The 13,828-nt window shown below is 41.4% G+C and overlaps 1 protein-coding gene across 11 annotated transcripts in view; it reads right to left on the bottom strand.

The window, feature by feature from the left end:
• PRRC2C (proline rich coiled-coil 2C) overlaps positions 1 to 13,828 on the bottom strand; it is a 68,952-nt gene that overhangs the window by 18,890 nt on the left and 36,234 nt on the right. For 7 of the 11 annotated variants that reach the window (XM_039730364.1, XM_039730363.1, XM_039730367.1 and 4 more), the window contains exons 17-24: positions 13,303 to 13,511; positions 12,557 to 12,711; positions 11,739 to 12,078; positions 11,186 to 11,271; positions 10,065 to 10,253; positions 7,440 to 7,691; positions 2,672 to 2,761; positions 754 to 855 (exon numbers count right to left, since the gene is read on the bottom strand). In XM_039730364.1, coding sequence (XP_039586298.1) covers positions 754 to 855; positions 2,672 to 2,761; positions 7,440 to 7,691; positions 10,065 to 10,253; positions 11,186 to 11,271; positions 11,739 to 12,078; positions 12,557 to 12,711; positions 13,303 to 13,511 — 1,423 coding nt within the window. The remainder of the gene's footprint in view (positions 1 to 753; positions 856 to 2,671; positions 2,762 to 7,439; positions 7,692 to 10,064; positions 10,254 to 11,185; positions 11,272 to 11,738; positions 12,079 to 12,556; positions 12,712 to 13,302; positions 13,512 to 13,828) is intronic. The other 4 variants (XM_039730368.1, XM_039730370.1, XM_039730372.1 and 1 more) reach the window with 4 other exon arrangements.

The raw sequence follows: 13,828 nt of genomic DNA, 5'->3' as shown, positions 1-13,828 counted from the left end.
GTCACCTGCAGCCACAATGACAAAGCAGATCTAGGACACCAAAAAAAGAAAAAACCCAACAACTTCTAAAAATACAGTAGCAAAGCTAGAGCCCAACTCTGTGTTAGTGAGTTATATAATGCACACAGTCCAAAATCCAACAAAATGGGAAAAGAGCACTGAAAATATTCTCCACACTTGCTCTGCACTGGAAAGCAGGAAACAACACAACATTTACAACACTACAAACACGTTCTGACTCGCTGACCTAACTGCCTTCCAGAGACACCAACACACCACCTCCATGTCACTACTTGGAACTTCAGCCATCCAACTCAAAACCACGTTATCACTGCACCAAAGTCTTAGAACCAAGAAGAAATCAAGCTTGGCTTATCAAGCAAATCCTTCAAGCCTTTACACCAAACCAGGCAACTTATCTGAAGCTCAACACTCAAAACCCCTCAGCCAGATTCTGATGGTTTGCCATGAGCACTGTGGTCCAACGCTAAAACTCTAGGATCTTGGTTTTTCAGGGCAGTGGGAGCCAAGATTGGTTGAGATGCCAAGTGTTAATGCAAAACGGGGTTAGAAATTTATGGTTTAAATGCATCCTTCGACAGAGTCTCGTGTTTCAGCCATCCATTTATATGCAAAAGCAGTTCAGCAGAGGAAACAAAGGAAGGCTCTAAAAAAAGGTTCACCAGCAAGTTCTCCAATAACTTTTTTCCCCTGCATGCAAGAAAACGACCCTTAGAGGGATGTGGTACATACCTTGAGGGTGAGGTCGACGGTAGCGGGAGAAACTGGAGTTAGGCTGGAGCTCTGTTGTAAAGTCTCCCTCCTAGGGAGGGGAAGGGTGTGGGGCAGGGGCACCTGAAAGGCAGGCAACACACATCACATTCTAACTACGTCTACCAGAAAAGCCCCAGAAAGCAAAGCTCAAGCTTTATCAAGTGAGCTACAATTTCTTCAAGGCTTGAGCATTTGGCAGGGAGACTGATAAAATAAGGTGAAAATTTGGTAGGCAAGGAAAGCCCACTCAGCAGGTGCCAAGATGCTTCTCATCTCTCAAAGAGGCTGAAGATTAAGGTTTTAAGGTGTCCATGTCCTCTGCATAAACAAACACCAACTGCCTGTTTGGGGATTTAATTTCAAGTACCATTTCAGTTTACTGATATGCAAAAATTCTTCCCAAGCCAGGTTTGTCCCTTTTTGTACCAATACAGTACATGGGGCTTCATGACCTTGAGATCTGAGATGCAGTTTCTGAAAAGAGGAAGCTTTTATAGACCTGCAAAATCACAGGATCATGAAACAAACTACAACAGATTTGCCATCCAATAATTGAATTCAGTTATTTTCTCTTTCAAAAGATGAAAGATGTGATATTTGGGGAAATAAACCTGACGTAATGCTATTGCTGTCTTTGCCTATGAAAACTCCAATGGATTTCCTAGAAGTTTTAAAGGAAAGGAATCAAAAACACTGCAGTGTCCAGTCTGTTACTCCTAACTATTCCTTCCTCCATCCATAGCTTAGCTAATGGACTTCCACCGGATGAGATAAGGCTAATCCAAAAGACAGATCCTGAAGCTTTGAAGCAGGGGATGGCACAGATCCTTTGTGGCCAGGAACCCCTAATTCCCGTGTTAGAAATTCAACTCTGACATCCACAAGGATTGGACATCACTAACACAAAAGAATTCAGTCTTCCACACTAACCACCAAAGTCAAAAACCACAACACTACCAGAAAAGCCAGCAGAAGAGTAAGAAGTTCAATCAGTACTGCTTCAAAACGGTGCTGCAGTAAGCTGAAAAGCATTTTTAGATGGAATTCACAAGACATCTTCATAAAAAACTGAGATCCTACTGTATGATTCTGCCTTCCCCCATCAACAAGTGACTCAACCCTGAGCTAATTCCGTTACTTAAACAACAAGAATCACAAGATCCAAGCTCCCTGATGCCCCAGCACACTCAAGACAATGATTTTGCTACAAGTCACAACCCAGCTGGTTCTCTCAACCACTGTGCCACGCTCACAAGTCAGGATCACTGCCCTGGCTTTGAGGGCTGCAGACATCTCATCTCCATAGCAACTGAACACCTGAAGCCTGCTCTCTGCTCTCCCAACCATTCAGCTGCTAACTTTGCACGCAGTTGCTGTGATTTCAGGCTACAGTTCATAACTCCTTTGTTTGTAAGTGTCTTTCTTCAAACTCAGCCTACAGAGCTTTGCTACTGGTACCAGGCTCAACTCCCAACTGCTGCCAAGAACACACTCCCTCATTATGCCTATCTTTGCTTTTTTTAGAATCGTCCCTATAAACATCTCCACTTTCTGTGCTCTTTAGCTCACTGTGTTCCCAACTGCTGCCAAGAACACACTCCCTTCATTATGCCTATCTTTGTTTTTTTTTAGAATCGTCCCTATAAACATCTCCACTTTCTGTGCTCTTTAGCTCACTGTGATTGTTCAAAAGACAAGAAAACACCTCAAGAATTCCAGAGCAAGTACTAATCAAACCAAATGTCCTTCAGAGTAAGACTACTGGAAAAAGCCCAGCTAGTTCACATGAAAGGAACCCTGTGGACTTGTTCACTGAAGGCACTATTTGGTGCTTTAAAAGAAGTGTGAAAATATTTTCTTGTCTTCAAAGTCAAGACGATCACTGCAATGGACTTACGTTCGTCACCAAAGTCTCCTCCATTTTTGTACTGCTAGTAGCCACTGTGTTAGGATGAGAAGAAGGTGTAGTGTAGTCTGTTACAGACTCCTGTGAAGAAAAACAATTCCATTAAAATATCTCCCTTACCTAAATTCCATTTCAACTTCTTGGACAGATGTCAGCCTTTCTACAGGAGGAGTTCAGCAAGCAACAGAAGATTAGAATTTCACAGTTTTTTCTTACAAGTCATGTCTAGCAACCCTTATTGCAGAATTGCTACTGAGGTCAGGAGGATTCTTAGGAGATTACAGTTTGCCTCATGACCTCACAATGTACATCTGGAGAAAAGTCAAAATACAGTCTGTAAGGCAAGAACATACAGAGCAATCTATCTCCTGGGCACTGTGAAACTGGACTGTGGTGCAACCAATTATCGTTTGTCACCCAAGATGCTTCAGCCACTTGCAGGCCCTTTCAGTCAGCTTAAAAAGTAAAATACCTTAGCTGAAAGCTTTCTGTAGCATTAAATAAATATAGAAATTTCTTAGTATGACAAGAAAGGCCCTCCAAACGAAAAAGAACACAAAGGGATGGCTTGCAATTTTCAAAACAATTTTCTTTCCTGTAAGTTTTGCCTCTGAAAATCACAAGACTCAAGATTCTCTGGATGGTGCAGGCTACCTCCTGATTTCTGCACTGCTTAATGATTTCAAGGAAGAAAAGGCCTGAGGTTTCCAGTCTGCTCAGAGGCTTTCCTTGAAGCTTATTTGTCACAGTCAAGTGGCCCTTCACGTGCTCAGCAAACAAGGTCCTTTCAATGCTGGCAGTAGGCAGTGACTCCTGCAGCTGCAGATACAAATGGCCTGAGCAAAGTTTCAGTGTCTGAAGTTTTACATCCCTGATGCCCAGGAAGGTTCCACCATCCTGACAGAACCAAACACCACAAAAGAACTGAAGGACAAATCAGCAGAACTGTTACTGAGTGTCTGGACTTGCCACCCCATAATGATTTTGAAGACACAAGCCATATAATGCTTGTTTAATTCCATCCAACCAGCAGGATAAGCTACTAAAAAAGTGCACACTCAATTGACTCCTCAGGCCTGCAGCAATGCCTCTAAAAAAGCAATTAGAGCACTGAGATAGTAACTGACAAATGACAAAGAATCCTCCTTAAAAGGATGAGCTCATTTTGGTAAAAGACCAGAACAAGCTAAACCATAGCAGGGTGAGAGGACAATGTGCACACTCATTTGTTCTTATAATTTATGAAGAAAACAGAAAACTCTTTTCTCCATTTATTTACTTCCTTTACTTGTTAAACTGGTGAAATACAAGATATATGGTGCTTCCCACAATCCCAGCCACCAAACTGCAAGTTGCACATTTGCACTGGATTCCAACAGGCAAATTTAATCTGGGTAAAACAAGGCAAGCATGCAAGGCTGCTTTCATCACATAGACCTTCTAATGAAGTAATTAAATGGCTCCAGATTTTTTTAAGGATGCATTACTGCATAAGAAAGAGGAAGTATTTTTATAAAATTTCCTTCAAGGTCTGAATGCAATTTTTCAGGGTTTGAGCAGTGAAATTCCTTATGCAAGAAGATGGATCAAGACTACTGCTAACTTTCTTACTCTGCAAACTCACAGCACAAAAAGAGCTTTTCCACTAGAATTAAACCCAAACCACTGTACCAGCTCTAGTGCCCTTAGAAGTGCATGTGCAATGCTGAAGCACAAGGGGGGTTTACAGGCTGACCATGCAGACAAGACAATGCTTTAACCACATGAACACCACCCCATAAACTGTATATTAATCTCCATCCTTCATTTCCTGGTACATTAAGTCCAGGATTCTGTTAGATGTAGCTCATCACCATAAGCTTTTGCAATTCAGTTGAAGTGATTCTCCTGTACAACTGTTTGACTCAAGAAACCAATTGATTACTTTATTATAAACTAGTAACAGCTGGAGCAAAAAGCTCATGTTTATGCTTTTTCTGGAGTTCTCCACAAATTGTTTGGACCTGAAGAAAAAGAACAGGCAGACTTCTAGTAACTACCTCCTTCAAAAAGAAGAGATGATAAAACCTCCAGTGACTTGATGAACAAAGCACAAGGCAAACCTCAGAGCTGACCCTGCTGTAAAGGATCAGGGTACTTAATGAGATAAATTAGCTATTTGACTGGTTCCTGATTTACATATATCACCCAAATTAGAGCTTGAAAGATACTCAAAATCTTCTGAAAACCAGTCTGTGTGTCCTTTTAGCCACCATCTGTAAGACACAGCTGTACAGCTACCTGTACAAATACTTCACATCCACAACCAGGTATTGATCTTCCTGGGATTTGACAGGCTCAAATGGAAGGCTGGGAAAGGCAAGGGCTAAGATGTTTTACCCAATTCAGAAACTTACACGTCAGACTGCCTTCACTACAGAAATATTGCAAAATCCAAGAGAAACAGCTGCAATGGCTTCCGAGCATCATACTCAGTACTAAACTTAAACATCTCACTGTAGGAGTTCACTTATATTTATACAGTATCCAAGCAGTCTTGTATGATTAAATGCACATGCTCTCATCAAGATGTTTGTTTTGGAATGGATGGGGTACTCTTAAAAGCTTCTGAAGGAGGACAGCTGGCTTTTACAGACATTTAAATCAAACAGACAACAATTGTACATTCCTGGAAGCTGAGCAGGGATCTCTGAGAGGGATGTTTAAGACTATCAAAAGAAAAGACATCATCAACATTTGACATTGAAACATCAGGTTAAAGATGTCAACACCTCCTCCCTCATGAACAAGCAATGGAAAGAGTACCAAGACAAGAAAAAACAATTTCAATGTACATCAGTACAAGAATTCCAAGGCTGGAGCAGTATTTGAACCCCTTTTAAAAGGCTCTTCAAAAAGAAGGGACATTTATCGCAGGTTTATTCCTGAAAAACCTACATGAAGGTTATCTTATCCAGTAAATTCACAGGTTTTTGGTTTAACTTCCAGAGATGTAACTCTGTTGGTTTAGCTTCCACTTCTTTCCTAGAAAAAAGCAACTTACTATTGCCTCAGGAACTATTCCTAACAAAGGAATTTAAAAGCAAACCTGGGGCTGTTAAGACAGGAGTATTTAGGCCTATTACTAAAGGCTTCTTTAAGCAACCATTCAATAAAGAAATTGAGAACTTTCATATGCAGCACAAACTGGAAAGCTTCTTTGCACTCTGGTTTTCCTTCCAGAAACAGAACCTCAGTGCTTCAGTACTGTGGCAGTTCAAGGAACCTTGGCAACCCTTGTTAAGCTAAACCCAGACTGGCACAAAGTCCAGACTTCCCTTTTGAAGAACTGATACCTCAAAAATACAACTGCAGAGAGGAAATGTTGCTGATTTTAGCAGAGCTACTTGACTACACTCAGGCTGCAGTAATCAAAGCTGTGTTTCCTACTCTGTTTGTGGCTTACAAGAAGCTTCTCCTCCTGTCGAGCTCTGGCCACAGGAGCTTGTGGGACCCTGGGAAGCACAGGAACCAAACAGGCTCACCAAACACCTGAGCAAGGTATTTACTGCTCTGCACTTCTGATTCTCATACAAGGACACTTTATCAGTTCCTGGTATGAACATAAACCACTCACACCTACCTACAAGATGGAAAATGTCAGGAAGGATGAGAAATCCCTGCACGGACATTTCTTAAGCCTGCAGCTTCCATGTTGGACACAAATATCCTTCCACTTGCTCTGTAGCAACACTTCATTGAGACAGTATCTTTTATGGCAAAAAGCTGCCTAAGCTGTCCTTTGGTTTGGGGTTCTTTTTCTAACTGTGGGATCAAAGATGTGTGACAAAGATGAACTGGGGGTGATCCACACCCCATATTCTTCGACTATTAATGTAACTCTTAAAGAGGATCAGTTTTCCTAAATGCCATCAGAAGATTTCTGCTTAAGACCAGGATGGTTGACACAGCAGGCAACCAACCTGAGTCTATACTTAGAAAACTGCTTTTTAAATCTTCAAGGATAATTTTTCCTGTACCAAAGCAGGTGTAACTATTAACAGTAGCTACTCCAACTGCATCATCTCTTCACATCTGAGAGATGACAACCAGAGTACTTGTTAAGACAAAGGCAGAAAGGAGATGCCTCTGGGGATGTTTTTCAGCCACATCTAAGAACTGACCTGCAGAACAATGATTCCCAACACCAGATCACCATTTCACTGCTGAGCAGTTAAAAAGAAAACGGGACTATGATGAGTCCTAAATACTGTGAAGTTCTGCAAGGAATATCTAGACAATATCCAAGCCAAGAGGATACACATGACCATCTAGGGACACAGAATAAGCCTCATCTAAAGCTTTAGCACATTGCTAGTTTTGAGATTTATTTTTTTCACAGAACAGCACTTAATTCACAGCTTGAGGTCATCCACACACTCATCCAGCAATCATGCACGACTTCACTTCTCTGCTGGAAGTCATCCTGCATACATCACACTGATCTGAGTCTGCTCCACCAGGCTCCAGTGCTCTCCACAGCAGTGCTCAGGACTGAGTTTTGCCATTCAGCAGAACAGACTTCCAAGCTGATCTGTGCTCAGGGACAAGACAGCACAGCTCTGCGGCACTTCTGAATTCAAGCAGCACCAATGTTTCCTATCTGCCACTCAGTGGGCTCTGCTGTCCAAGCACCACCAGCAGGCAGCCAAGTGTCAACCACCTCACTGCAATCACATTTTACACACAGTGCTTGGTAATCTGGCAGTGTTTTTCTTACCTTTGTGTTTGTCCCAAACTCTGGAGCAGACACAGATATCATGGTTCCTATCTCGGTGCTCAGCTCGCTCGCTGCTTTGGTCTCCTTTGTAGTGACAGGTTCTGGGCTTCTGACAGAGGTGGGAGATGGCTTCTCCTGTCCCTCAGGCTCTCCCTGCTGGGCATCCTTCACCTTCCTGTTCTTTAAAGAACGCTCTTTCCCAATAGGACCAGGTTTATACTCTTTGTTTTCTACCGGGCTCAAGTCTGGAAGCTAAGTTAGTGTTAACTTGTCAGTCATGCTTTCCTCTCTGGGTCCTATCCAACAAAAATACTTTAACATGCTAAAAGTCATTCTTTAAACAGAACAAAGCTTTTCAAGGGGAAGCATTTTCCATCAGGAAAAGAATTTGAGACTAAGTCATAAGTACATGAAATGCATTGATTTTGAACATTAGTAATCCAAACCACTGTTTTCAAATAATGAATATTTTATAGGAAGTGGCAGAGTTCAATACAAAAGAATATCAGTTTGGTTGTCCTTACAAGAAAAGCATAAAAAATACAGAAACCACATGACTTTGTATACCTACAGGTTATTTTAATTTTCAGGGATTCAGGATTTTACAGGGCCCCAGGAAACTAGAACAGAAGACTCCATCTTTATTTGAAATTATCTTGATGTATGGATGTTGGCAGCATTTTCCCCCAGAAACTGATCATTAAAGGGATCCAGAAAAAAACAAAACACCTACACACAAGTGCTGCCTTATACTGCAGACACCATGGCTGGATCACTGCTGCAATTCAGCAGTTCCTTTCTGTGCAGCTGAATTACAGCAGAATGAGGGCCCTAGGGAACAGCCACATCCTTTCTGGCTGAGACTCTCAGTCCACTTCACTACTGAGCAGCACTAAAATCCCTTCAAGGCAGTCCTGAAAATTCAATTCCTTAAGCTTTTATAAGCAGCTGGTAATTGTTTTTCTCAATACAAACCAGGTATTTTGGGAGTGGATGAAGACTTTCTAAAATAGCCCAAATAATTTTTTCTCTAATAGTTTATAGAGGCTGAAATTCCTCCAGACACTTTAAGGTCACTTAAACCTTCACACTTTGCCTTGGAAAGGTCAATTGCTTTGTTTCAAGTATGGTCCTCTTACATCTCCCATATTAATTCAACAATACCCATCTCCAATCTTGAATATGAGCTTGCATTTAGGCTTCACAGCAATCAACATCACCACAGGGGTGGGTGGGTATGTAAGAATTGTTTGTTTGTTGGGATTTATTTTTTTGTCACCAAGGTAGTTAGATTTACAGCTGCCTCACTCAAAGGAGTGTAAAAAATATTACCCTCCAATGCATTTACTATTTAGTCACATATGTGTCTTTCAACAAAATCTGCAAAACTCCTGATAGCTCTAAACCAGCAGAACAAAGGAACTTTCTACACAGTGTCAAGTACATTGTCTCTATTTAACTTGGAAGTTCATTCTCTCTAAGTGATTTTACTGGGCAGTTTTAGACTGGCTGCAGTGTATCTGAGACACGGGTACTGCAATTCATTAGCAGTTTTAATCAGTGCATATTTCTCTGCTGAACAGGTTTTATATCCTGCAGTGAAAGCCATGAACTGCAACATGTCCACTCAGTGTCTCATACAGCAGAAGTTAAATTCATTCTCTGTGTGACTGAACTTCCAGATTTCAGCTCTTTTTTTGGAGGGGGGAACCCAACTAATAACCAAAACCTAAACAACCAACACAAAGAAACATCCACTCTTCTAGAAAGACAAAAGGGCTTTAATTACATCAGGACTGCTGCCAAATCTCAGACATCAAGAGGGACTGGAATAGCTGATGCTCTAAGTCACCAGACAAGTTTATCTGCTATAACCTTCTCTTTCTGAGAATTAGAAGCTGGTGCTGAGTGCTAGTGATGCACAGATTAGTGTGCACTGGAGGTGGAAATAACAGAAAATCTCTGGAAGGCAAGAAAACACTTATTTTTTAAGCTGATATAAATTTGATTAGCTATTTTGTATTAGTTGCAAAAAATACAATTATTCAGACAACTGTGCATTTGAACTGGAGACCTCAAAGTAGTATCTCTAACATTCCTCCCTTTCCTCAAAACACTTCTTTTTCTGCAACTTCATGTACTGATCAGTTGATAATCTGGCTACAAAACTAAACAGGGCACCATTCATCACTTTAGGGGGCAAGGCAGGAAGAAGCACTGCACCTGCAGACACAGCCAGGGCAGCACTGCAGTGCTGTTTCCAAACAGCTCTCAAGGCCTGAGCGTGACCTTGTCTTAAGTGACCTTGAGGCAAGCCCAAGAAAAAACAGAAAACTCAAACTACAAACAAAACCAAAGCACTCCACCACATCCAGAGTTTCCCAACAAAGCTATCACAAATGCATACTCCCATCCCTGGCTTCTAATACAGAACCAATGTGCAGCCTCTGCTGGGCTAAGGTGCTGTTTAATTATCCTGCACATCTCTGCAACAACCACCTTGTTGATTGTATTAGGAAATATAAAAAGGGATGCAATTTTTATGGGTCTAGTCCTAACTCAGTGTATTCTGCTATTTGTAACCCTTTTTTGACTGAACTTTGTACTGCAATTATGACCTTTTACCTTTTGTGCTTTGATGGGTCCAGCCCGAGGCTGTTTCTGTCTCTGCTCTTTGGGTTCTGGTAATTTGTCAGTGGATTTCTCAGACAGCACAGGACCAACTTCATTGTCACTGCCACTGGAAGCTGGGGCTCCAAACTGAATGGTTTCTATACCAAGATCGACTCCACCTTCTTGTCCAGGCTTTGTCCCCTAGTTAAAAAGCAAACATTTAGCCCATTCTGAACATTTTCTGTATCAGTACAATGACAATAGTTCAGAAAAGAACACAAAACATGCTCAGCTGAAAACCATTAGAAGAACCATTTTATCTTTTGCAGAGGTACCATTTGTGACTGCAACAGATTTGCAAGAATAAACAATATCTGAACACACACTTCCTCCTCCTCAAGTCTCTATTGTTAAAGGAGCTCAAGGAAAAAGCAGTGAAGAAATATGTAAACATCACCAAGATCAGGAGGAACAAGTGCAATTCAGATTCAGGTTCACAACATTCTCTGAAAAGTTCAAAATTTAATGCTCAATTCAACAGAAACAGTAAGAAATAGCAAAGTATTTCCAGATCTCTTGTGCAGTTCAAATGGTCTCCTACAACAGCTGTCTCAACGTTCTTGCTGTTTAAAACAATAAAGACCAAAAAAGTACCAGGAAAGTAAGACCACAGCACTTTAAATGTAAAATTTAAGGCTATGTAAATTCCATGGGAATATCCACAGATAATACTGGTATAAAGCACTGACTGCTTTTTGTATCACCAATTTAAGGAACACAAAACCCCTTTAGTTCCTTGGAGACATCCTGTTTCTGTCTACTTCACTGAGCCCTACACAATCAGGCAAACTGGGCAATATTTTTCTTTGGAAATGCAATGAATAACAGCCATCAACAGAATCTGTGAATGGCTGAGTTATTATCAAGAGAACAGCTTTTCCCTGATGCAATTATAAAACCACCAGCCTATATCCCATGTTTCTGTACTATCTCCTGAATTCATGGAATTCTGTGCACATTAGCTTAAGTATCTGCACTTCTGGATAAATGGATAATCTGTACCCAACCCCAATGAGATATAATTTGGGTGGGTAAGCTTCAGACACAGCTACTCTTCTTCCCCTCATTCTTACCTCTGGAGATGGAGCTGAACCAAAAGATGTCAGAGGCTTGTTCCAGGCACTGACTGAAGGTGGCTGAGGTGGGCTAATGGGTCCCACTGGCAATTAAGAAAAGAGAGAGAGTTAAAAAACCCCTCAATGCTGCTAGAGGTATTCAAATCAATGTACTGACTGACTGAGAAGTAAATTACAGATGTCTTGAGTAAATAAGCTTAATTAACCTAATCAGTGGTTTAAAATGTGCTACCTATTCAGTTGCTTTCAAGTGGGGCAATTAACATGTCTGGAACAATGACCAAGTCTGACAAAACAGACTCCTCAAGGGAGTGACAGTTGCTCATTTAACTTGTGAGGAAAGAACATAATAACATAAAATACTGACTAATACTGTACTGCAAACCCCTCTTTTAGGAGGTTACTATGCTGCACTTGGATATTCTGCCCTCATTCCCTGTGCAGAATCCATCTGCAGGTAAAAATACAACCAGAAAGCTGATGGGCCAGCTGGCTTTCTCTAAATACGATGCTTGCTTCCCCCACCTCAAATCCAAAAAGCAGCACTTACATTTTTTGGAGATGTCATTCAGAACTGCTGTAGGAGGCACTTTGTTGTCCCATAGTTCAGCTGCCAGGCCGTTGTGAGGCTGGGTGTTCTGCAGGACTTTGCCTGGCACGGTGTAGTCTGTGCTGGCTGTCCCCCCTGCAGCCTGGCTTTGTGCTGGAACAGGAGCCTGGGGCTGGGCTGGAGACTGGGCTGGGCAGGGAGGCTGAGCCTGAGCTTGAGCCTGAGCCTGCTGGGCAGCTGCAGCTGCTGCCTGCTGCTGCTGCTGCTTTTTGGCAAATCTGGGGGGCAGCTTGGAATTCTGACCTCGGCCTTTTTCGCTTGATCCTTTTTTGGTCCAAACCTGCAAGGAGAAGCCAATTTTACTCTTCCAGGTGACAAAGTGCACAGACACCAATTGCAGAGTGCAAAAGGCAAAAAGCAAACTGATTAACCCAGCCTTAAAGGAAATCTATTTTTCTGGGGGGGGTGGGGGGTGGTATTTAACCACAGGAACAATGATTTCTCATCCATTTTCTTCTTGGAATCAATTGATTTACAAGCAATAGGGTAAATCTTTACCACAGTATGAAAAAAGGTGATTTTATCAGTTTGCCAATTCCACCTGCCTGACAGTGCCCAATTGAGAAGCACAGAATCCCAATCTGACTAAATAACAATTAATTTTATTTGCTAAATATGAACAACTTTAATATTAAATATAACTAAACATTTATATTTGGAAGGAGAAAATACAGTTTTGGAAGGAAGCTCCTGCACCCCTGACAACATTCCCAGCACAGCAAGCAGCTTTTTCCCCACTATAAATGCTGGTCTTGTACCTGCACTGTTTGTTCTTCCTTCTTTCTGCGCTCTTCATCTTGCAAGCGTTTTTGCTGCTTCTTAGACACCACTTCTGTGAAACCATCATCATTCAAGTTAGATTGGGAGTCTTCAACTACTGTCACTTCAGGGTGATCATCAATGATCACAACACCTATAGGAAAAGGAAAGGTATAGATGCTGCTGTTTCAACAGCTTCAGGTGCAATGCACCAAGCCAAAATTGGCTTTGGAGTGGAAGTTACTTCCCCACAGACACAGATGGGGGCCCTGATCAATGGCAAGCTTCTGCTTGCCATGTGCTTTGCTACTGAGCTCAAAGGCAAGGAGTTCATATTTAAGGACTTTCAAACTGGAGCTTCCTGTACCAGATTCTCCAGGAAATTACTAAAACACAGTAATGAATAATGAACAGCCCTCCCAGATATCAAGTCTAAGCCTCGCAGTGATAACCACTGCTTTTGCTTTCGAGAATTAACTAAACTATGAGAATGTGATGGAGAATGGTAGGAATGAAAGGTTATGATTATACAAAATTGTTCTCATCTATATGTAACACAATTAGGTCTGCCACCTTTTAGAGACACATACATTATTTGGTATCACAAAGGCAGCCATGCTCAAGTGCACAATTATTCTGGTGTTTTAAAAAAATTTCCCTTTTAAAAAGTTTTCATACATCTAGCTATATATGCAACAAAACTAGCAGAACTATAAAAAATTATTAGAATGTTATCAATACATACTTGCATAATTATTAAGATCAAATTGAGACAAGGCATCCACTTTTTCCTTCGGCTTCTTTGGACCAGCCTTTGGTTCTTCTCTCTTTTTGCCACTGGCATCCTTGGTGGTCTTCTGTCCTGCTGCAGTGACACCTCCATCCTCCTGATGTACAGAGCTGCCATTGGCAGGATCAGCACCAGGCACAGGTGCTGCCTGCTCTTCAAATGGCCTGTGTTAGAAAAAAAAACATTTGAAAATTATGCCACACAGAACACTCAGGATGGAGTCAACAATTTAATTCAGATCCCACTGTAGGGCTGTATGTATTTACTGACTTCTTAGTAGGGTCCAGACTTTTTACTTTCAGCTCCTAATGAGAAGCTCAACAGCAAAAGCTGTTTTGGGGAAATATCAAATGCCCTGTTAAATTTTCCATCAAATTAAGCATATGGAAAAATAAAGTTTAGTCTAAATGGTAAGCATCTGTCTTGACTGTGTTAGGTGATTGATGTAAAATGCAATGCAGCAATTTAGAGATTAACTGCA

This window comes from Passer montanus, unplaced genomic scaffold, assembly GCF_014805655.1.
Source record: "Passer montanus isolate IOZ18808 unplaced genomic scaffold, ASM1480565v1 scaffold71, whole genome shotgun sequence".
Taxonomy (NCBI): Eukaryota; Metazoa; Chordata; class Aves; order Passeriformes; family Passeridae; genus Passer; species Passer montanus.
The sequence above is the reverse complement of the archived record's forward strand: the minus strand, read 5'-3'. Positions and strand labels throughout refer to the sequence as shown.